The sequence below is a fragment of the Vulpes lagopus genome, chromosome 14, assembly GCF_018345385.1.
Source record: "Vulpes lagopus strain Blue_001 chromosome 14, ASM1834538v1, whole genome shotgun sequence".
In the NCBI taxonomy this organism is placed as follows: domain Eukaryota; kingdom Metazoa; phylum Chordata; class Mammalia; order Carnivora; family Canidae; genus Vulpes; species Vulpes lagopus.
Window position 1 is genome coordinate 14,043,893 of NC_054837.1, and position 23,898 is coordinate 14,067,790.

Genomic DNA, 23,898 nt, shown 5'->3' on the forward strand with positions numbered 1-23,898 from the left:
TGGCCTTTGTCTTGTGGCTCCTTGGGGAGGAGGGAGGTGGGTTTGCAGTCTGGAAGGGCAGTTGGGGGCCACAGTACGGTGTGAAAGAGCTTTTGTGCATAGGCTTTCTCTAGGTGGCCAAGAAGAGCAGAATGCAGAAGATTCTGATACTGTAGAAAGATGCTGCCCTCTTAACCCACTCATCTTACTTGTTCTTGCTTTGGGAGGGCGTCATTATTTTGGTGTTTATTACCCTAAGTCCCTGCTGTTAGGAAGTAGCAGGGAAAGCCCAAGTGAGCCTAGCACAAAAAACAAAAGCTCTTCTTTCCCAACCCCTCACTCCCTCCACTAATTTTGTCAGTGCCTTCATTGGCCAGATTCTCTCTGATTATTGGATTTTATAAACCTCTGACAGTACAGCACAAAGAGAAGACAGATACAAGGAATAATTGTAAATATTGCGGGTTTTTGTGACATCAGTGAGAATGGTGTTGGAGAATCACATGTAGAGCTACCATCCAGTGAGGCTCTCGCGCAGTGAAACCAGGAGACATGGTGAGGATATGATAAGTGCCTGAAAAAAATAACAGTTTGACTCTCAAAGAATTAAGAGAAGTCCTGGGGAAATAGATAAAACCCTCTAAAATGTTGCAAAATGACGACCTTTATAATAATGCAAAAGTCAAAGTGAAGGATGGCATCAAGTGTTCTTAAGACAGGTTTGTCAGAAAAGTTACTCCCTATCCTTTCAAAAAGAAATCAGTGTTCAGTTCATTATTTGTTTAAGAAACAAGATATAGGGGATCTCTGGGTGGCTCAACGGTTTGGTGCCTGCCTTTGGCCCAGGGCACGATCCTGGAGTCCTGGGATCGAGTTCCGTGTCGGGCTCCTAGCATGGAGCCTGCTTCTCCCTCTGCCTGTGTCTCTGCCTCTCTCTCTCTCTCTCTCTCTCTCTCTCTCTCTCTGTCTGTCTCTAATAAATAAAATCTTAAAAAAAAAAAAAATTACATACTGGGGGCACCTGGCTAGCTCAGTCAGAAGAGCATGCAACTCTTGATCTCAGGGTCATGAGTTTGAGCCCCACGTTGGGTATAGAGATTACTAAAACAAAAAACTTAAAAAAAATTATTACATACTTGCATATATAATCTATAAACAACTACAAGATGAAAATCTGCTCTTGTAGCAACTTCTAATATACATAAAGTTTATTTTTTGTGACAGTCCCAATCAAGTGGCTTTTTTTCTCCCACAACATACTTTGAACCTTATTCCCCATCATGCATGTATTCATTCTCAGTGGACATTTATTATCTTTGGATAACATGGGCCTCTGCTATGAAAGCTGTTTCCAGGGATCCCTGGGTGGCTCAGTGTTTTAGTGCCTGCCTTTGGCCCAGGGCGTGATCTTGGAGTCACAGGATTGAGTCCCGCATCGGGCTCCCTGCATGGTGCCTGCGTCTCCCTCTGCCTGTGTCTTTGCCCCCCTCTCTCTCTCTCTCTCTCTCATGAATAAATAAATACAATCTTAAAAAAAAAAAAAAAAAAAAAGCTGTTTCTTCCTGTTCTCTCAGCTGATCACTGAACATCCCAGTGATAAGGATTTCCTGAGAACTAGGAGACTCCTGGCATTACCAGGGCCCTTTGTTTTACAGATGGAAGCCTGAGCCCTTGAGGAAAGGAGAATGTTACCTTTGGTGGCTGTTTAAATGACCGCCACTACTTGTGCATCTCCTCCTCAGCCTACATCATTCCTTTGAATTCAGAGGTAAATACTCTCTTGCCCTGCGATCCTTAAACTTCAATGTGTGTGAATCCCCCATCCTAGGAGGGGATTAGAAACAAAGATTTCCATGCCTCACTCTAATATTTGGACTCCATTGACCTAAGATAGGCCCAGGAAGTATATTTTTAACGAGCTCCCCAGGTGCATGTTGCCCTAGTCTCTTTTTGGAAATGGCTGTACTTTCTTCCCTTTCCTCATTTTTCTGGGTAACTCCTCATGTAATGCAGGGCTTGATTCTCTGCAGGCAGCTCCCCATCTTCTGTGTTCGGTATGTTGGGCAGCAGTGTAAACCTCCGTGTGCTTCTTTCCACATAGTGTAATCTCCTTGTCTTTTCCCTGACCTACTTGCCTGGACTCTGTCCCTGCCAGCATCCCCTTGGTCTGGCCACCTTCAGGCCCTGCGTCTCACCGCCTGTGCTGAATAAGATTGAAATGGGACCTAAAAATAGTTGCTTTAATGGCCCCTGCATTGCAGTCTCCACTGTTCTTGGCTGGAAGGCAGCCAAACTGACTCAGCACAAAAGCTTGTCTCCGATAGCTGGGACAAGGTTGCAAAGACAGCTTGTGAGCACTGGGGAAGGCTCTGCTTCTTAGGGAATGTCAGAGACTGTCACCCTCCAGAAGAGATTTTCCATCCTCAGAGGGAAGCTAGCTGAACAAAATCCTTTGGCTGTAAGAAGTATTTTCAAACTTGTGAGAAGCCCAGGACAGTCCAGCGCCTTTGAGCTACTTAAAAGCTATTTGTGCTTCCAGTCAGCAGATTAGGAGAAAGGCCTGGCATAGGACTGTGAAGCTTCCTCCTCAACCAGAATTGTCCTTGGCCTTCCTTGGGGCACATCCCTGAGAGTAATCCCTCTCTGTCATCCTCCCACACCTGGGGCTCAGCCTATGTTTCTTAACTTTTCCTTTATTTATTTTTAATTTAATTTAATTTTAAAGTAATCTCTATGCCCAACATGGGGATCGAACTCACCACCCTGAGCTCGAGTTGTATGCTCTACTGACTGAACCAGCCAGGTGCCCCTCCTGGCCTTTTTATTTTTTTATTTTATTTTTTAAGATTATATTTATTTATTTGAGAGTGAATGAGAGAGAGCATGAGCAGGGGGAGAGGGAAAAGCAGACTCCCTGGTGAGCAGGGAGCCCGATGTGTGGCTCAATCCCAGGACCCTGGGATCATGACCTGAGAGATGCTTAACCAGGTGGGCCTGTGCCCACCATAGGCTTTCTTGAGCTGCATACCCACGGTGAGCTCTCAGCAGGTCAGTCTGCCAGCAAGACGTTGCTTTTTATAAGAGTTGCTGCAGACCCAGCATAGTTTCAGGCTGGTACTCTTGCTGGGCTATTTGTTCATTTCAGCAACACAATTACACCAAGAACACTGGTGGTCAAGAGTTACAGCTTTGTGTAGGCTGACCTGTCAGGTTCTTGTTCCACCCGTAAGCAACTGTGTGACCTTGGGCAGGTTGCTTGACTCACTCTAAACTTTGGGGATCCCCACCTACAACTGGGAGTGGCTGTAGGGGTTAAGTATCAATTCGCAGCACCGTGCCCCAAACCCATCACTGCTCAGCAAAGGGGAGGATTTTTTTTTTAAAGATTTTATTTATTTATTCATGAGAGACACAGAGAGAGAGAGAGGCAGAGGGAGAAGCAGCCTCCCTGCAGGGAGCCCAATGTGGGACTCGATCCTAGGATTCCAGGATCGTGCCCTGAGCCAAAGGCCCACCAGAGGGTTACCTCAACTTCTTGGGCTCTTGACACACCCTCTTCTAACTTGGTTTTCTCACTACCTCCACAGATGACCTAAACTGAGAAACTCCAACCCTACCCACTGGGGCTGGTGGAAGACCCTCAGAGTACATTTGTGTAATGAGTGAATAGATGGGGACATCCCAAAATATTTTAAAGATGGACCCAATCTAACAAGTTGAGATGCAAAGTCCTACAGGAAGGACCTGAAAACTAATCACTCACCCATGTGCTGGGATACAGCAGCTTGAGTGAAAATATGTGGTAGTTTTAAAACGTGAACAAATGGTTTAAAATGCCTGATGGGATATCTGCCCTTTCAATGCAGAGAACTGGAAGACACTTTGAAATGATACTATTTCTTTTCTTATTTCATTGAGTCAAATTTTACAGGATGAGTACAATATTTATTTCCTATTGTATACAGAATAACCACTTATGGACTGAGTGGTTTGTATTCATATATATTTATTTGTTTTCTTACTAAGATAAGATCATAGTATACAAAATTCTTAATGTGATATTTAGAATAATTCATTCACAGGATTCAGAAACCAGAAAGCATAAGAAGTGAAAGTACAGTGAAAGCTTCTACTGTCAACCTTATCCCCCACCTGCCTAGTTCCCATCTCTCTTACAATTAAACAACAAAGTTGATTACTTTCTTTTGTATCCTTTAAATTCTTTAAGCAAATTATTTTTCCATTTTTGTGCAAAAAGCCATACTACGTACATTTGTTTTGACACTTGATTTTTTTCAGATCTTAGACATCATTCCATATCAGTGCAGAGATATGAAGAGCTTCCTCATTCTTTATAGCAGCATAGTATTCCATTCAATGGATGTACCATATTTTATTAGTTTCTTAATACTTTTCTTAAAGATTTTTTTGGGATGCCTGGATGGCTCAGCGGTTGAGCATCTGCCTTCGGCTCAGGTCCTGATCCCGGGATCCAGGATTGAGTCCTGCATCAGGCTCCTTGGAGGGAGCCTGCTTCTCCTTCTGCTTATGTCTCTGCCTCTCTCTGTGTGTCTCTCATGAATAAACAAATAAAATCTTTAAAAATAAATAAAGATTTTCTTTATTTATTTGACAGAGAATACAAGCAGGGGGAGCAGCAGAGGGAGAGGGAGAAGCAGGCTCCTTGCTGAACAGGGAGCCCGATGTGGGTCTCTATCCCAGGACCCTGAGATCATGACCTGAGCCAAAGGCAGACACTTAACTGAGTCACCCAGGTACCCTATTTTATTAGTTTTAATAGATACTTGGTTATCCATTTTTGCACATGGTCATTTCATATGTATGTCAATACATCTGTAGGTTAAGTTTTCAAAAGTAGGAATATTGGAGTAAAGGATATATATAATCATAGTTTTGAAAGATACTTCCAAATTCTCCTCCATGAAGGTTGTATCAGCTTGTGTTCCTACCAGCAATGTATGAACTAGTTTCTCCACAGCTTCATCAAAATATTATCAAATTTTCACTTTTACAAAAACTAAAAAATTGTATTTTGATATATATATATTTTAAGATTTTATTTATTTATGAGAGATACAGAGAGAGGCAAAGACACAGGCAGAGGGAGAAGCAGGCTCCCTATAGGGAACCCAATGCAGGACTTGATTCCAGGACCCTGGGATCACGCCCTGAGCCAAAGGCAGACGCCCAACCACTGAGCCACCCAGGCATCCAGATATATATATATATATATAGATAGATAGATAGATAGATAGATAGATAGATACAGATATTTTTTTTTAAACAGAATTACTGACTTGGGTAACTAAGAAGTTCACTGGATGACTGCAGGCACAGCTCAATTCAGCAGTTTAAATGGTGTCATCAGGACTTAAACACTGGCAGTAATTCCAAGGTGCTTTCTTTGCTGTTTATCCTCAGGGTAGACTTTGACAGCTTCTCTGCACCAGTATCTTCTACCACAGTATTGGAATTGGCTTTCATTGGATAGACTTAACATTACTCAATCAATGAACTAATCTCAGAGGCCAGAGGACAGTATATGATGGGCCATGCCTGACATGCATACATCTGGTCTAGGTACAATGGGTAACCAAACCCCATGGCCTATATTAGGTTTCTGTGGGTGGTGTAACAATTTGCTACAAACTTGGTGGTGTAAAACAACACAAATTGATTCTCCTAACTATTCTGGAGGCCAGAAGTCTGAAATTAATTTTACTGGGCTAAAGTCAAGATTTTGGTAGGGCTCATTCCTTCTGGAAGCTCAAGAACAGAATATTTCTTTGCTCTTTCCACTTCTACAGTTGGCTTGTGGTTCATTCCTCCATCCTGAAAGTGCATCACTTCAACCTCTGCTTCTATCATCACATCACTTCCTCCTCCAACTGTGAAACCTGCTCCTTCTAGTAAGGAGATGTGATGACAATGGGCCCATCTGGATAACCCAGAATAATCTCCTATCTCAAAATTCTTAACTTAATCACATCTACAAAGTCCCTTATGCCATATATGGTAAAATTCACAGATTCTAGGGATTAGAACATGGACATCTTTGGAGGACCATTATTCACCCTATTATGTGGCCTGTGAGTGGGGAGATGTGGTGTCTCTTTTCATCAGAAAGAAAGAATAGAGGCTGGAGAGGCAAAAACAGATGGACACCCACTAGGATGGAACATACAACAAGTTTTATAAAGCAACCATTTGTATTTTACTCTTTAATATTTGTTTTCCCACTAGACTGCGTGCTCCAGAAAAGGCACAAATGCACTTCTGTTTTCTTCACTTCTATATCCCCTGGGCTTTGCACAAGGTTGGTGCACAAAAGGAGATCAATAAATATTTCCTGAATGAATTAATACATGAAATTTAGAAACTGTTAGGAGAAGATTAAAGTGAAATGTTAAATTTAATAAGTAAAAGATTTAGGACAGTGAGAAAGGCAGAAAGCTATTTTTTTTTTTTTAAAGGAAATTTCTTTTTTTTTTTTTTATTTATTTATTTATTTATGATAGTCACAGAGAGAGAGAGAGAGGCAGAGACACAGGCGGAGGGAGAAGCAGGCTCCATGCACCGGGAGCCTGATGTGGGATTCGATCCAGGGTCTCCAGGACCGTGCCCTGGGCCAAAGGCAGGCGCCAAACCGCTGCGCCACCCAGGGATCCCCAGAAAGCTATTTTTATAATCATTAATGCACTCTATAAAGCTGACATTTATATATAATTGTTAAAGATCTTCAGGCTTTATCAAAAACCAAGCAGCAAAAAAACACCTTCGCCATATATCCTTCATGGTTGGTATTACAATCTTCAGGACAGGGGCACCTCGGTGGCTTAGTGATTGAATGTCTGCCCTTGGCTCAGATCGTGATAATAAATAAAATAAAATATTTTTTTAAAAAAATCTTCAGAATAGACTATTCCTGGAAAGAAGCCAATCACAAAAGGTCACATATTGTATGATTCCACTTACATGAAATGTCCAGAATACATAAATCCATAGAGACAGAAACCAGAGTAGTGGTTATCAGGAGCAGGGGTAGAAGGAATGGGAAAGACTGCTTAATGGGTAAGGTGTATCCTTCTGGAACTAGATCGTGGTAATGATTATACAACATTATGAAAGTACTAAATATCACCAGTGGTGAATTTTCTGTATATTTTGCCACAATTTTTGTCTATTGTGGTGAAATTCACACAACATAAAATTAACCATTTTAAAATGAATCATTCAGTGATTGATTACTTTCCTTATGTTGAACCGGGATAAATCTTACTTGATCATGGTGTATAATCTTGTTAATACATTGTTGGATTGGCTTTGCCTAGTATTTTGTTGAGGATTTTTGCATCTGTATTCATAGGGATATTATTCTGTGGTTTAGTTGTGGTTCTTTGTCTGGCTTTGGTATTTGGGTAATACAGGCCTCTGAGAATGAGTTAGGAAGTGTTCCCTTCTATCTTTTTTTAAATTATTATTTGAGAAGAACTGGTGTTAATTCTTATCTAAATGTTTGGTAGAATTCACTGGTGAAGCCATCTAGGCCTGAATTTTTCTTTATGGGTAGTTTTGAGATTACTAATTTAATCTCTATTTGTGGTAGATCTATTCAGATTTTCTTTCTTTTTTTTTTTTTTTCTTGAGTCAGTTCCAGTAGTTTGTGTCTTTTTAGGAATTTGCCTAAATTTAATCTAAATTATCTAATTATTAGGCATGCAGTTGTTCACAGTATTCCCTTATAATCCTTTTTATTTCTCTAAGTTTAGTATTTATGTCCTCTCTTTCATTCCTGACTTTAGCAATTTGAGTGCTCTTTTTTCTTCATTAGTCCAGCTAAAGTTTTGTCACTTTGGTGGACCTTTCAAAGAATCAATTTTTAGTTTCAGTGATTTTTCTTTTATTTTTTGTTATTAAGTTCTACTCTAATCCTGCTTTGAGTTTAATTATTATTAATCATTAATCTTAAGTAGAAAATTAGGTTATCAATTCAAAACCTTTTTTCCTTTATTTTTTTTTAATTTTTATTTATTTATGATAGTCACAGAGAGAGAGAGAGAGAGAGAGGCAGAGACACAGGCAGAGGGAGAAGCAGGCTCCATGCACTGGGAGCCCGATGTGGGATTCGATCCCGGGTCTCCAGGATCGTGCCCTGGGCCAAAGGCAGGCGCCAAACCGCTGCGCCACCCAGGGATCCCACCTCTTTTCCTTTAAAATGTAGACATTTTCTACTATAAATTTTCCTCTAAGCATTGCATTAGCTGCATCTCATAAGTCTCCATATGTTGTGTCTTTATTTGCATTCATCTCAAAGTATTTTCTAATTTTCCTCATGGTTTCTTCTTTGATATTTTAGTTATTTAGAAGTGTGTTGTTTAAGCTCCATGTATTTGTGAATTTTCCAAATTTCTTTGTTATTTCTAATGTTATTCCATTGTGATCAGAGAACAGACTTTGTCCTATTTCAGTCTTTTTAAATTTGCTGAGGCCTGTTTTTGGCTTAATATATGGTCTGTCCTGGAGAACATTCCATGTGCACTTGCATGGAGTTTCTTTAGATGTCTGCTAGGTCCCATTGATGTAAATTATTTTTTAAATTAAATAAACAATTTTAATGCAGTCAGTAAGTCATCTTTCCCATTACCCCCAAGAATCTCATCTCTTTCTCCTGCTGTAGGCATAGATGACTTTACTCCATTCTGTCTTCTCTGGACCCATGATAGAATTCCAGAATTTCTGGCAGGTTTTGTAGTTTAAGAAGTAAGTGGAGTATCTCTCCCTGTCATAGTTATTTTCATCCCTACCTCTGGTAGAAACATCAGATTCCAGCAAGCAAGGATTTGTGTCATGTTCTCTCAGCCTCCATGCTACCTTGGGCATCCTAACAGTTTTCTTACTCAGGTAGCTGCTTTGCCAGAACCCAGGCCATTTCCAGCTCCAAATACCTAAATTATTTTTTAACATTAATAACTAGTTTTCTGGGGCACCTGGGTGGCTCAGTCAGTTAAGCATCTGCCTTCAGCTCCTGTCATGATCCCAGAGTCCCAGGATGGAGCCCAACATTGGGCTCCTGCTCAGTGGGGAGTCTGCTTCTCTCTCTGTTGCTCTCCCTGTTTGTGATTTTTCCCTCTCTCTTTCTACCAAATAAATACATTTTAAAAATTAAAATTAGTTTCTTTTTTGTTGCAAAATGTATACTAACTTATATAACTTAATTTATTTAGCCATTCTCCTATTATTGTATATTCAGGGTATTTTCCAAAATAGAAACAAAACTTAAGTGAATATATTTTGTATTTGAATATTTCTGTACAGACCTGATTTTTAATTTAGGATACATTCCCCAAAGTGGCACACTTTGGTTACAGTATCTCAGCTTTTAAGCTTCTGATATATCTCATTAGATTACCTTCCAAGAAGGTTTTGTCCATTTTCACTCCAACCATTAGTTCCAGAAAATTCAGGTTTCTCTGCATACCCACTGACACTGGGTATTATTGCTTTTTTGGATCTTCTGCTCCATGCATTGTGGACATTTATCATTGTTACTGCCCTAGCATCCATTCTCTGATAACAGTACCTCTCATATCTTTTGGGAACCACACCTCCCAAACTCTCAATTTCAGTTTAAGGGGCCTGATATATTTCCCCACCTCTAGGCATGGGCAAATGACCACAGCCTAGCTCATTAGTGTCCTGTGCATACCCAGCAAAGAGCATGTGACCTTACCAGCCCAATGAGAACCAACCCCTGGACTTTTCCTGAAATATTGAACAAGAATTCTCTTCCCCCTTTAGTTTACTCAACTGTTGTTATGTAACCTTGAAGCTGGAGACCACGTGGAGAGGTCCTGCCTGAGAATGAAGCCTACACAAAAGAAAATAGCCAAGAACTGGAGAAAGAATGGTAGCATCTTGGGGAACATCGTTTGAGAATTCCCCCTGGACCGAGCTTTATCTGAAGCAAGTCAACCTTCTTGAACTCCTTGGTTATATAAGCTGACATATTGATCATTATTAACTATCGGTAGTGATAGTATTTTGCTTAAACTAGTTTGTTTTGACTTCTTGCAGCATAAATAATGCTGATAAATATAGAAACCTCCAGTGCATCCCCTCAGGAACTATTGGTCAAAATTCTCTGGAACATTGCTGTGGAGTTATCAGTGCTGCAAAATGTCCTTTTCTCTCTCTAGCACTTAGTTGGATTGCTCTGCCTATCTCTGATTTTAGATATAACTGTGTGGATTGCTTTGGCCAGTGAAATGTTGCCGAAATAGACCTGTATCACTTCTATATAGGACATTTAAGAGCCTGTGCAGTTTGCCACATTCTCTCTCCCCTGCCTCAGTGAACTTGGAAGCCTGGGTCTAGATGGATTACCTATTAGCTTGGTTCTTTTTTTTTTTTTTTTTTTTTTTTTTAAGATTTTATTTATTTGTCAGAGAGTGTGCACACAGGCATGGAGAGGGGCAGGCAGAGGGAGAGGGAGAAGCAGGCTCCCCACATGAGCAGGAAGCCTGATGTGGGCTCAATCCTAGGACCCTGGGATCATGACCTGAGCTGAAGGCAGATGCCTAACTGACTGAGCCCCCCAGGCTCCCCTATTAGCTTGGTTCTTGAGTGACTACTATGAACAGGGACCCCTGCCAATCCACATTGGTTGTGTAGCATGAGTGAGAAAGATGCTCTCTTTGGATTAAGCTACGGAGATGTAGTTGTTCATTATCACAGACAGAGCCTAACCTAGCCTTTCTGAAACCATTCCCCTGGGGAAAAAATGAAGGATGTTTGTTTGTCATCAGCCCAGCTATGTTTGTGGACCCAACAGCTAGTCAGCAGGAAGGGCATATCCACATCAATCAGCTCCTTTTCATGTATCCTCTGTATCCCCCCAGGCCCTTGACATCTGACAAGCAATTTCTTAGCAAATTGATTCTATAGTTTTTTCCTAAAGTTTGTTATCCTTCCAGAGGAAGAACTGTTTTGTTTGGCAGATGGTTAAAGTTAGTCCTAGTCGGTATCTGGCCAGCTAATCCCACCTACAACATTGGGAGCATGAGCACTTAGGGCAAAAGAGGAGGAATGGCCAGGTCAGATCCCTCTGCCCTGCCTGTTCCACTTGGGATCACTATGAGAATGATATCACTGAAGAAGTCCGGAGCTTCTGGCATTCCAAATACCTACAGCATCTGTTTTGAGGTGGCCATGTAATATGTCAGGAGGCAGAACGGCAAAGAAAGGAAGAGCCTGAGCTCAATTTTTAAAAAGATTTTATTTATTTATTCATGAGAGACACACAGAGAGAGGCAGAGACACAGGCAGAGGGAGGAGCAGGCCCTCCAATCCTGGGCCTGGGATCACACCCTGAGCCAAAGGCAGACCCTCAACCACTGAGCTACCCAGGTGTTCCAGACAGGTTCAAATTTAAGTCCAGCCCCCATGTCTTCCTGGCTCTGGGACTTTGGGTAAAGTAACTTCTCTCAGCCTCAGTTTTCTCAACTGAAAAATGCAGGTTCAAGAGTGCTCACTTCATCAGGCTGTTATTAGATTGGGGTTATAGAATGTGTAGCCCAGCACCCAGTTCTTGGAAAGTGCTCAATACGTGGTGATCATGATGGTACCAAAACTGGTGACCTGGATTCTAATCTAGACAAGTCCCTTCTTGTTTCCTGTGGACATTGGCCGAGTCAATGATTTGTAAGAACCTTGTATTTCTAATGCCTATTATGTTTTCCTTGTGATTTCAAAACGAAGTATAAATTTTTCTAAATAAGAGTCACCGAGGGCAATTTTCAAAAAATTAGACTCTTTAAAAAATTAATATCCAGGTAATTCATATTTTCTCTATAGACTAGGAAAGCAAAACTCTGCTACCAACTTGGCCTTAGGCAGGCTCCTGCCCTGCTAGCCTGTTTCCTCATCTATACAATCAAGAGATTGGACTAGAAGCTGTTTGGGGCCCTGTTGGCTTTGACTGGTTGCAATCTGCTTATAATGACGCAGACAGGGCTTTGCCTCTCCCTGACCCTCATCTACTTTATCTTCAACTCTAGGTTTTAGGTTCTGACATCTGGTATTTACCTTTATGTTTTTAATCCGATGCAATTTCTTGATATATCAATTTTTAAAAGATGTTATTTATTTGAGGGGCACCTGGGTGGCTCAGTGATTGAATGTCTGCCTTTGGCTCAGGTTGTAATCCTGGCATCCTGGGATCCCAGCATCCTGGGATTGAGTCCCACATCGGGCTCCCAGCAGGGACCCTGCTTCTCCCTCTGCCTATGTCTGTCTCTGCCTCTTTCTCTGTGTCTCTCACGAATAAATATTTTTAAAAATATTTTATTTATTTGAGAGAGAGAGAAAGCACAAGCAGTGGGAGGAGCAGAGGGAGAGGGATACAATCTCCACCAGACTCCATGCTGAATGCAGAGTCCAAAGCAGGCTCAATCCCAGGAACCTGTGATCATGTATGACCTGAGCTGAAACATGCTTAAACTGACTTAGCCACCCAGGCACCCCATGGATATATCAATTTTTTTAAAGACTTTATTTTGAAGTAATTTTATTATTTCTTTAAGATTTTATTTTTAAGTGATGTCTCTACCCAACATGGGCCTTGAACTCACAACCCCAAGATCAAGTGTTGCATGCTCCACTGACTGAGCCAGCCAGGTGCACCCCCTCCTTTATTTAAGATTTTATATTTAGAAGTAATTTTAAATTTACTGAGAAGTTGCAATGACAGCATAGTGAATTCCTAAATACCCTCACCCAATTCCTTGTAATATTCACATCTGCATGATCATGGTACATTTGTCAGAATGAAGACATTAATATTGGTACATTACTCTTAATTGAATGACTGCATTTGGAGTTCATCGCTTTTTCCACTAATGTTCCAGGATCCAATGCAAGGTGCCACGTTGCACTGAGTCTCTTTAGTCTCCTTAGTCTCCTCTAGTCTGAGGAGTCTCAGGGGTTTCTCAGTCTTTTGATTTATCAATTTTTTTTTAATTTTTTATTTATTTATGATAGTCACAGAGAGAGAGAGAGAGAGAGGCAGAGACACAGGCGGAGGGAGAAGCAGGCTCCATGCACCGGGAGCCTGATGTGGGATTCGATCCCGGGTCTCCAGGATCGCGCCCTGGGCCAAAGGCAGGCGCCAAACCGCTGCGCCACCCAGGGATCCCCCTGATTTATCAATTTTAAGCATTTTCTCCAGGCTGGTATGAGAAATAAGTGTTTTTGACCAATTATACACTCCATTTTCCCTTTCCCCATCTTTCCCTCATATTTAAGTTTTGGTATAATCTGTATTCAATGCTTTGTTATTATTATTAAGATTTATTTGAAAGAGAAAAGAGGAGCAGAGGGGCGGAAAGAGTCCCAAGCAGAATTGGTTTCTAACATAGTTACTATTCCCCCTCAGTCACTACATTATTCAGAATTCTTGGGGTTGCATATGACAGAGCATACCCTAAATGAGATTTGGCAAAACTTTATCCACTCAAAGAATGGCCAGTTAAGCCATGGAAAGGATCATCAGAACCAAGTACCTGAAATCTACAATGACTCCCTAGATATCTTGTCTCTGTTGATCTCTCTCCCTTTCTCACAGACTAACTTTTCCCCAAGGCTGGGAAAATGGTGGCCTAGATTCCCTTGTCCACCTACCTCTCATGAGAACACTGCCAGCCAATCTGGTCCCAAGTTTGAAATCTCAGCAAGGGTTCTCACTGGCTCACCTGGGGTCAGGTGGCCATTCTTGGACCAATTACTAGTGACCAGTGGTATAGGGCAATTAGAAAACATGGTGTCTCTGAGAACCACCTGGTTGGGCCAGGGAAAGAAGCAATTCCCAGGAAAAGTGCCAAAAACAAACAAAAAGTTAGAAACCACACAAGAATTTTACAGTAAAGACCCTACATAAATCCACAAGAACAACACAGCTTTCATATAGCGTCTGGAGAAGTTATATTGGAGTCCACTTATGAAACTACTAACAGATTGTTCCCAATGGTGGTAACTATAGTCTTCACTACAGGTACATAAGCAACATATGGCCCCTGGTTCAAAAGGGTCATTCCTCCTCACAAAAGAAGACAAGTAGAACTCTATAAATAGACTAATATGCATAGGACCTCACCTGTTCTCAGGCTTCAATGTGCATCAGAATCAAGTGGGAGTTGGTAAATCATGTACTTTCCCAGGCCTACCTCCTCAGGTTTTTTTTTAAGTTTTTTTTTAAAGATTTTATTTATTCATTCATGAGAGACACATACAGAGAGAGAGAGAGAGAGGCAGAGGTAGAAGCAGGCTCCATGCAAGGAGCCCGATGTGGGACTCGATCCCAGGACTCCAGGATCACATCCTGGGCCCAAGGCAGGTGCAAAACCGCTGAGCCACCCAGGGATCCCCATCCCCTCAAGTTGATTCAATGATCCAGCATGGAATCAAAGAATCTGCACTTCTCTATGTCTCCCAGATGATGCTAATATAGGTGATCCATGGACCATGCTGAGAAACCAAGCACCAGGCCACCTACCTGCAAAATCATAAAAATAAAGCACCTAGCATATTGCCTGGCACATGGTTTGTGTCCAGGAAATAACCCAAGAAAGGCCACGTTAACTCTGAGACCTCTGATGCTCACTCAGTCCTCTGCTCTTGAGTGTGCCATCTAGATTTCCCCTGACCCTGTCCCCCAGCCTGCCTAGGAAAAGAGAATAAATAACAGCAGAAACATTTTCATTTTATAAGCACTTGGTTTTATTGCACAGAAGCAATTGAAAGTGGACTCCAGTGGAAAAGTGCGCCCTGGCATGATTCAGTGGCCAGTGCCCAGCCCCACCTGCTCCAGCTCTTCCAGGATAGAGAGCTCTGGGCAAGGGCTCGGCCACTCCTTTGGAAAACAGAAGGCATTCAGGAATAGGTTAAGACATCTCAAGCATAATGTGTTTCTAACTGCTCATTCATTATTGCGATCATCTGTCAATTGCACATACAGGTAATAAATGCACTTATTTAGAAAGGAGGGGGTCGGTTTTTATAGTCAAGTGTTTACATGTGGCATTCGGCATATATCACATTCGGCTACGTAAGCTATCATAACATAATTGTCCATCGCCTGGGGAGGGTTTGGGGTGTAGGGCCAGGGGACTGGGAATACCCTCTCTTGCTAACATATTGCTAATAGAAATTCCTGTTTGGTGAAGGAGGGCCCCATCATCTAAGCAGAGTTTCTTTTTATATAAAGAAAAGGGAGAAAAAATGAAAATTTGTTATGTCGACCCTTGAGCTCCTGGGCCCTCCTGAGTATCTTTGGCTGTTCTGGATAGTCCTTTCTCCCTGCCTTACTTCTCCCCCTTGGAGGCCTTGTCTTCTGTGGCCTTCTCTGCAGGCCTGCTGTCTTTTTGGTCTGTGCTAGAGGATTTCTCAGCCTTTTCTGTCTTGGCTTTGCCAGGTGTGGGGGCCTCCTTGCTGGGCTCTTCTTTGGCTGGGGCCCCTGCTTTGGGTTTCTCCTCAGATTTCTTGGCCTCTGGGGTCTTCTCCTCCTTGACATCTTTTTTCTCGGGTGCTGCAGGTGTCCCTTCCTTCTTTGGCTTTTCTGGCTCCTTCTCTGCTGCTTTGCTGGGTTCTTTGGCCTTGGCATCATCTTGCTCCTTCTTGGCCACCTCAGCCTTCTCTTTGGGTTTGGCTTCTTCCTTCACTTTGGCAGGAACCTCCTTCTCTGGGGTCACTGCTTTTTTCTTATCTTCAGTCTCTTTCTTGGCTTCAACTTTGGATTCTTTGGGTTTCTCCACAGCAGGCTCCTTCTTTTCCTGGACCTCAGGCTTTGGAGCCTCCTTCTTTGGCACCTCATCTTTCTTGCTGTCCTTCTTCTCCTCAGTTTTTGGTGTGGCTGGAGCTTTCTCTTCCGCTGCCTTTTTTGCAGGCTCTTTGACTTTCACTTCCTGGGGTTTCTCTTCCTCCTTTATGGGGGACTTTGCCTCTTCCTTCTTTGTGACCTCTTTCTCAGGAGCCTTGGTCTCTTCTTTCACAGGAGATTTGACCTTCTCTGGGGACTTGGCCTTTTCAGGGGACTTGGCCTCTTCCTTCACTGGGGACTTGGCTTTCTCAGGGGACTTGGCCTTCTCTGGGGACTTGGCCTCCTCCTTCACCGGGGACTTGGCCTCCTCCTTCACTGGGGACTTGGCCTTCTCAGGGGACTTGGCCTCCTCCTTCACTGGGGACTTGGCCTTCTCAGGGGACTTGGCCTTCTCAGGGGACTTGGCCTCCTCCTTCACTGGAGACTTGGCCTTCTCAGGGGACTTGGCCTCCTCCTTCACTGGAGACTTGGCCTTCTCAGGGGACTTGGCCTTTTCAGGGGACTTGGCCTCCTCCTTCACCGGGGACTTGGGCTTCTCTGGGGACTTGGCCTCCTCCTTCACCGGGGATTTGGCCTTCTCAGGGGACTTGGCCTCCTCCTTCACCGGAGACTTGGCCTTCTCTGGGGACTTGGCCTCCTCCTTCACCGGAGACTTGGCCTTCTCGGGGGACTTGGCCTCCTCCTTCACTGGAGACTTGGCCTTCTCAGGGGACATGGCCTCCTCCTTCACTGGAGACTTGGCCTTCTCGGGGGACTTGGCCTTCTCTGGGGACTTGGCCTCCTCCTTCACTGGGGACTTGGTCTTCTCGGGGGACTTGGCCTCCTCCTTCACCGGGGACTTGGCCTTCTCTGGGGACTTGGCCTCCTCCTTCACCGGGGACTTGGCCTTCTCGGGGGACTTGGCCTCCTCCTTCACCGGGGACTTGGCCTTCTCTGGGGACTTGGCCTCCTCCTTCGCTGGGGACTTGGCCTTCTCAGGGGACTTGGCCTCTTCCTTTACCGGAGACTTGGCCTTTTCGGGGGACTTGGCCTCCACAGGGGACTTTGCTTCTTCCTTAGCTGGGGACTTGGCCTTCTCTGGGGATTTCACCTCCGTTGGAGATTTTGCTTCTTCTTTCATGGGGGATTTAGCTTTCTCAGGGGACTTCACCTCAGCTGGAGACTTGGCCTCTTCCTTCACTGGGGACTTGGCCTCAACTGGTGATTTTGCTTCTTCTTTCATGGGGGACTTAGCCTTTTCTGGGGACTTGGCCTCAGCTGGGGACTTAGCTTCTTCCTTCACTGGGGACTTGGCCTCTTCCTTCTCTGGAGATGCAGCCTCTTCTGCTGGGGGAGACTTTGTTTCTTCTTCTCCCTCTTCTGCTTCCTCTTCCTCACCTTTCTCCTCTTTGGCCTCTTTCTCTTCTTCTTCAGTCACTTCTTCAGTCACTTGGATCTCCTCTGTCTGTTCCTCCAAAATCACGGTTTCCTTCTCTGACTTTTCTACCACTTTGATCTTCTCTTCACTTTTGACCTTTATGTGAGTGGATATAGAGGGGATTTTGGGGAGTCCTTCTGGAAGGGAGAAAGGACTGGGGCCAAAGCCAATCCGACATTCTTCACCCTCCAGGAGTTTTCTGCAGAATGGATAATGGAACACATTACTATTATTAGCTCAGAGCAGACTGATGAGTTGGGGGTCTTCTTGAATACCCTGAAGACCCATGGAATACAATGATATAGACTTTGGTGGAGGAAGGAATGTGAATGGTGGATACTTTTAGCAAATCTTCTCAGGGTCCACCCAGAATCTGCACCCCAATGGCATTGCTCTTGTTTTATGTGGCTAGAACTGCAACTTATAATACAACTCCCCTACCCCAAAATGGCCCTCAAGAGAGAACACCTGCATTAACAAAAACTACATCAATTGTTCCTTAACTAAAACATTCAAGAAAAAGGTAGGAGCCTCAGCAAACAATTCCACATTTATAAATTTGGGATTAATAGGTCTTAGAATATTCCCATTGGAATTTCAAGGGTCTCCAGTCACCTTATATTCTCATCCTTTGGGATTTAGGAGTAAGGGCAGCAGTTTCTACTCTTTCCAACTCAGTAGGTATGTGACTTCAGCCAACTCACTCAAACTCTTCAAGCCTCAGTTTCTTCATTAGCAAAAAGAGGATCATAAGAGTCCCTACCTCAGAGGGTTGTTTCAATGAGATAATGAATAAAAAGGAACTGGCAGTGCCAGCCTCATAGTAGGTATAGGGGTTACCCCTAGAGACCAGTGCTTTGCAAATTTAACAGCATACAAATCCCCAGGGATCTGGTTAAAATGCAGATTCTGATTCAGTAGATCTGGGGTGGGGCCCAAGAGTCTGCCTTGCTAACATGTTTGTAGAAGAAGCTAATTGTACTAATTGCTAATTGGCTCATGGACCACATTCTGACCAAGATTATAGACTGGACCCAAGAGATCCAAGAGTTGGGAAGTGAAGGGCCACTTGGCAATAACTGGGAGGGGTGTTCATGGAGTCAGCTTGCTCCTTGGCAAGAAATTGCTAAGCTGGGAGGTCTCATGGCCTTCTCCTGGCTACCATTTACTGAGAGATTTCTCAATGACAGCTCAGCCATACCCAGATTTGCTCTGGAACTGGATTGGCTCCTCCTTCCCAACTCCATAACAGGAGTACTGTTATCATCTCTGTTTTATTTCCCCAGGAAAGAAAAGCTCAGAGAGCTAAAAAAAAAAAAAAAAAAAAAAAACCAAGAGAGTTGTCAAGGGCCCTGACAACTCAGGTGCCTCATTTCCCTCCAAAGTAGGCCTCTAGCTGGTTGGATTTCGGAAGGGGTAAGGAATGTTATTATCTAAATCACTGGCAGAATGAAAAGAAGCCACCCTCAAGACTTCTATCTCTCAGAAAGTAGAATGATGGTTGCCAGGGCCGCAGGAAAGAGGAGTGGGGAGTAATTCTTTAATGAGCACAGGGTTTCAGTTTGGGAAGATGAAAAAAGTTCTAGAGATAAATGGTGCTGATGGTTGCACAAAAACATAAATGCACTTAATACCACTGTACTTAAATAGGAAATTTTATGTCATCTACATTTTACCCAATTAAAAAAAATTCTTTTTTGTTTCTAAGACAGGCAGTCACCTTGCTGGGAATCTGAAACTCAGTGCTTAACTTCTCAGAAGAGTGCAAGGACTCCCCACCATCCCAAATGCCCCCTGGCCCACATCACCTGTAAGCGGCAATCTCAATATCCAGAGCCATCTTGACATTGAGCAGGTCCTGGTACTCTCGGAGCTGGGCTGCCATCTCCCACTTGGTGTTCCTCAGCTCGGTGTCCAGCTGCTGGATGGCCTCCTGGGGAGGAGAGGTCACACACACGTCATGTGCCAGCCAGTGCCTGGCCCTCAGCACCACAGGAGCTAGGGCACACCGTGCAAACCCAAAGCAGCCCCATCTATGGCCCCATGTGGGCCAACACCCACCCTGTCCCACCCTGTGGGAGCCTCATTCATGGATGTGGAAACTACCTGGAGCAAAAATGCTGCTGTGTGTGGATACAACCTCAGCCTGGGAAATGGTTTGGAATGAAGCACACCAGCCACCAACAATGGCTATCACTGGTCAGTGGGATGCCGGGCAAAGAGCTCTTTAAGCACAGAAAACATTCAGCAAGAACAGAGCCTTGTCTGCTTTGACTCCTGATGCTCCCAAGCACCTGCCACACAGTAAGGGCCAAGGAAGCCCCCTGAGGCTGAGGACTGTAGCCGTACACAAAAGCACACTAAATACCAGTGGAAGCTTCTCCCCTGTCCCCAGGCTCACTTCATGCTGCTGAAAGTAACCATTACGCAGCAGTAACCATTACGGCTGACTTTTATTGCTTCCTTTTTGTTTTTTCCATTTCCTAATTCACCCACAATCACCACATATTACTTGCATAATAAGTTCTTTAAAAGTGTCATATTCTTTTGCTCGCTGTCTTTAATGGAAGGACTCTGCCGAGGCCTTCCCCAGGCTATCCACGCTCACAGACACTGGTTATTGTTTACCAAAAGCTCACCATGACCAGACCCTGCAGAGCAGGCTCACACTCATCCATGAAAAGTTTGTCTATCTCTTTAACCTTCACAGCTCTGCAAGGTGGACTTTTATTTCCCCCATTGCACGGAAGGAATTCAGATTCAGAGAGGCCACTAAGATTTCTGGGGCCACTAAGCTAGAAAGACATACTGGTCCCCCTTGCATGTCTGACTGACTGCAAAGCCCACAGTCTTCACCACCACAATCCTGCTGATAGAGGGGCAGTGACTTGTCCAGGATCACCTGACCAGGGAAAGTAGTCTGGGTCTCTGCCCCATCCCTGCCCACCTGGTAGGATGCGATGTCAGCCTGATGACGGTCCTCCAGTTCAGAGCGCTGCCTCTCTAGTGAGTCCTTGGTGCCTTTGAGTGCTTCCAGCTCTGTGGTCCTAGCCTGCAGCTGGCGGCGATACTCTGTTATCTCCTCCTGGGCTGAGCGCATGGCATCTGTGTTCACCTTGGCTGCCTCTGATAGTCGGTCCAGCCTCACTGGGGGAGAAGGGGACAGGGCACAGAGTTAGACACATCCACATCTGGATTTAGATTCTAGTGCCCAGATCCAAAAGGTGACATACATGGGTTGAAGACCTACTGAGTACCTGCTGCCATCTTGGATTCTTAACCCACCCTCTCCTTTATGATAGGCAAATTACTACCGCCCAAGGCCAACTAGTAATAAACAGTAGATTCAAATCTAGCAGTCTACTGGTTCCAAAGATCAGACTGTCTCCACCAGTTCAGGATCTGAAGCCCCACAGAGCAGAGGAAGCCCCCATTTCTGGTCCTAATACCTGGTTTAGCTCCCCAGCAAGGGCTAGCAGTGCTGAGAATTCAGATGTGAAACTTGGCTCACAGGGCTTAACTCTGAGCTTGTGGCTGAACAAGTTAATGAACCTGTGACCTCTGGAGGGATGAAGGTGCTCTGAGCCACTATGTAGCCATAGCCCCTTCCTTGCAGGTTTTGGCTATGCAGAGTCCAAGGTCACTGCAGAGTCTGGGGCCCACGTGCCAACTTTTCTGTCCCTTCCCCCACCTAGCTGCGCATTCTCTAGCACAGGAGTCTTTGTGTCAATGGCAGCCACACCCTGGACCATGTGAGCAATGGAGACATGGTCCCAGAAGACATTCTGGGACCAGCAGAGGTCTGGAGACTAGTCTACATCTCCTGAAAGTGAGGGTCCTGAATCCCAAGATAGTAAAACCCAGGACCTGAGTCTTGGGAGGGTGAGGTGGGAAGAAGGGAAGCCAGCTGGGTGGGCCAGAAGTCCTGGGATGGCTTGTCTATGTAAAGGGCAAAGCCCAAGAGAGCAGAGAGGTTTGCTCTGGGAGAAGTCTTGCTGCAGGGATGGGGGAGGGAAGGTTTTGCCACTGCAAAGGAGAGGAAAAGTAACGGGAAAAACCATGCATCCAAGTCTCAGCTTTCCTGGTTTGCCCTACTCGTGTTGGCAAAAACTTAGAAATCATCAAAGTGGGTGAGGATTCTTACCCATGGGGACCACAGACCTGTTTAAAAATCCCTGGAGCCTCTGCACACTCTCCCAAGGAAAATGCAAGTTATACACAGTTTTAGGAAGGATCATGTAGCTCTCCCACTCCCCACCCCTAATAAGAGGCTCAGCTGGTCAAACCCCGACCCTTTCAGCCTCCAAAAATGAAAACCAAAGAAGGCAAGCTTTGGCCAAGGTCACCCCGAAGCTGCTAGGCATAGCTTCAGAGCTGCTGCAGCTGCAATCTAGCTGACTCAGGGCAGCATGGAGTTGGAGGAGGGGGGAACTTGAGAAGCTTCTAGCTTCTCAAGGGGAGAGAGGACATTGTGGGGGCCACCCCAATCTCATGCACCCATTGGCTGGGGTTATGATCCCTCTAGGGGAGGAAGGATGTGAGAATGCCCCACTGGGGAGGAACCTGATAGGGGTCCAGACAATGGGGTCCTCTGCAGAGTGCAGACAAGGAGATGAGCAGGGTTGGGCAGGGAAGATATGTTACTTTGAAGGGCAAAAGGTCTCCCGTGCCTGTAATTAGAAGCTGGCACCGCTCTGGAACTGTAGAAGGAACCTGATGGAAAGGGGCTCAGAGTGGGGTTATCTAATATTGGGCAGGGGGAACAGAAGGGACCCAAAGTTGCAGGACAGATAGAAGGACCCTGGAGTAGGGCAGCCAAAGGACAACCCTGAGTTGAAAGATTTCTCCAGACACCCAGAGTGAAACTGTTATTTAACGCAGGGGAATGTTCTTTGCGGGAGGAAGCTGAGCAGCACGCCCTCCAGCCCCACCGCCTTCGGAGTGCGCCCGGCCCGACCAGCAGGGGGCGCCCCCTCCCCCACGCGCCTCCGAACCTCGGAACCACTCCTCCGACTGCAGTGTGCTCTGCACCGCGTGGCCTTCAAGTTGCGCGCGGATCTCGCGCAGCGCCGACGTCACGTCGCACTTCAGGGCGTCGCGCGCCTCGGCCTGCGCCTGCGCCTGCGCGGCGCCGCAGCCCTGGATCTGGCCGAGCAGCTCGCCCACCTCCTCCTGGTGGTGACGCCGCAGGTAGCCGCACTCTTCCTGCAGCGCTTGCGCCTTCTTCTGCAGCTCGACGCGCGCCGCCTCGGCCTCTTGCGCAAAGCGCGCGAGTGCGCGCGCCGCCGCCTCGGCTTCTTCCCGCTGCCGGGCCTCGTCGTCTAGGCGCTGGCGCACGTGCGCAATGTCTTCGAGCAGGTGCTCCTGCTCCAGGCGCAGCTGGCCGCGCGCCGCGCCCAGGCGCAGCACAGCGCCGCGCATCTCGCGCACCTCTCGCTCGTACAGCTCGCCCATGGCGGCGCGGCCAGCGTGCTGCTGCCGCAGGGCCGCCGCCTCGCCTTCCAGGCTGCGGTTGTGAGCCTCGAGCTGCCGTACCTTGTCGATGTAGCCTGCGAAGCGGTCATTCAGCGCCTGCAGCTGCTCCTTCTCGCTGCGGGCCGCGGCTGCTGCCACCACGCAGCCCTCCGGTCCGTTGCTCAGCGTGTCTAGGGAGTCGGTGCTTGAGGTGGCTGCTGCGCCACGGAAGCGGCTCGGGGAGGCCGACACGGAGCTCACGGATGTCCGCGCCCAGGAGTGGAAGCCACTGGATGAGCCGGCGGTAGAGCGCGTTCCGCCCTTGCGGGCCAACGCGTAGTGCAGGCTGCCGCCTCCATGGAGCGGCGCGAACGGGGCGCCCAGCAGCGCGTCCGCGCCGCTGAAGCTCATCATGGCCGGAGCAGGTGCGGCCGCCGGCGGAGGGGGAAACCCGAGGCCAGGACAGGGCGGGCGGCACTGCGGCAGCACCGGGATGCCGGCCTTTTTATAGCAGCCCGGTCGGGTCCAGCCCCTCGGCAGTTGGGGGGGCGGGGGAGGAGGGCCCCGCCCTCTCTGCCTCCTCCCCGGCTGCCCGGGCCGGGCCGCTCCGCCGCAGTGAGAGGGGCGGGGCAGGGGGACTCAGGAGTGAAGGGGAATGGACGCGGCGTCGGTGGAGCACCCCGAGGTCGGGTTAGCGGGGTGCACTCCTGGAGTGGAACGGCTGGGACCCCGGGTGCGAGTCGGAAGACTTTGCTACTGTGTTTGGAAATAGAGAAAGGGCCTAAAATGGGGAGAGGGCAAGGAATCTCCGTGGGAATAGGGACAGAGTGTCTTTGGGATGGAGCGATGGGTGACTGCAGTCAGATTGAGGGGACCCCTGAATGAGAGGGGGCACGAGATTTTCCTGAGAGTTAGGACCTCAGGATAAGGGGTGCAGGGGGGCCCGGAATAGGGGAGGGAGCAAAGTTATCCTAAATAGACGCATGGCGGATGCTACAGAAGGTGACTGGAGGTACACTCTTTCCCTCATAGCTAGGAAGCCACCAGGAGAGAACTGCAGCCGGCTGCAGAATAGGAGAGGGGGACTTGGAGTTGGGAAGGGCAGCAAGGCTGCCCTGAATTGGGGTATGGGAGACACCTCAGAGAAGGAAAAGAG

General features: G+C 46.1%; 2 protein-coding genes across 4 annotated transcripts; both read right to left on the minus strand.

Annotated features, from left to right (window-relative positions):
- Positions 1 to 8,655: 8,655 nt before the first annotated feature.
- Positions 8,656 to 8,880, minus strand: LOC121475759 (coiled-coil-helix-coiled-coil-helix domain-containing protein 7-like). Its single transcript, XM_041729296.1, has one exon. The coding sequence runs from the start codon at positions 8,878 to 8,880 to the stop codon at positions 8,656 to 8,658; it is 225 nt and encodes a 74-aa protein (XP_041585230.1).
- A 5,868-nt stretch (positions 8,881 to 14,748) lies between these two features.
- On the minus strand, positions 14,749 to 23,209 carry NEFH (neurofilament heavy chain). Of its 3 annotated transcripts, none has more exons than XM_041728345.1 (5): positions 22,283 to 23,209; positions 20,236 to 20,435; positions 19,097 to 19,221; positions 16,590 to 17,487; positions 14,749 to 16,361 (listed from the first exon to the last, which is right to left on the minus strand). In XM_041728345.1, the coding sequence occupies exons 1-5, from the start codon at positions 23,154 to 23,156 to the stop codon at positions 15,357 to 15,359; spliced, it is 3,102 nt and encodes a 1,033-aa protein (XP_041584279.1). In that variant the 5' UTR covers positions 23,157 to 23,209; the 3' UTR covers positions 14,749 to 15,356. The 3 variants fall into 3 exon arrangements, with proteins under 3 accessions (XP_041584279.1, XP_041584278.1, XP_041584277.1); XM_041728344.1 differs by having other exon boundaries at positions 14,749 to 16,199; positions 16,260 to 17,487; XM_041728343.1 differs by having other exon boundaries at positions 14,749 to 17,487.
- Between the last annotated feature and the right edge of the window lie 689 nt (positions 23,210 to 23,898).

Excerpts from the sequence above, each read along its gene's own strand:
- LOC121475759 (XM_041729296.1), bottom strand. The coding sequence starts at position 8,880 with ATGCCCAAGGTAGCATGGAGGCTGAGAGAACATGACACAAATCCTTGC.
- NEFH (XM_041728343.1), bottom strand. The coding sequence starts at position 23,156 with ATGATGAGCTTCAGCGGCGCGGACGCGCTGCTGGGCGCCCCGTTCGCG. Across the intron at positions 20,436-22,282 it reads GTCGGAGGAGTGGTTCCGAG|TGAGGCTGGACCGACTATCA; the intron begins GTTCGGAGGCGC and ends CTTCTCCCCCAG. Across the intron at positions 17,488-19,096 it reads ATTGAGATTGCCGCTTACAG|AAAACTCCTGGAGGGTGAAG; the intron begins GTGATGTGGGCC and ends TCCATTCTGCAG.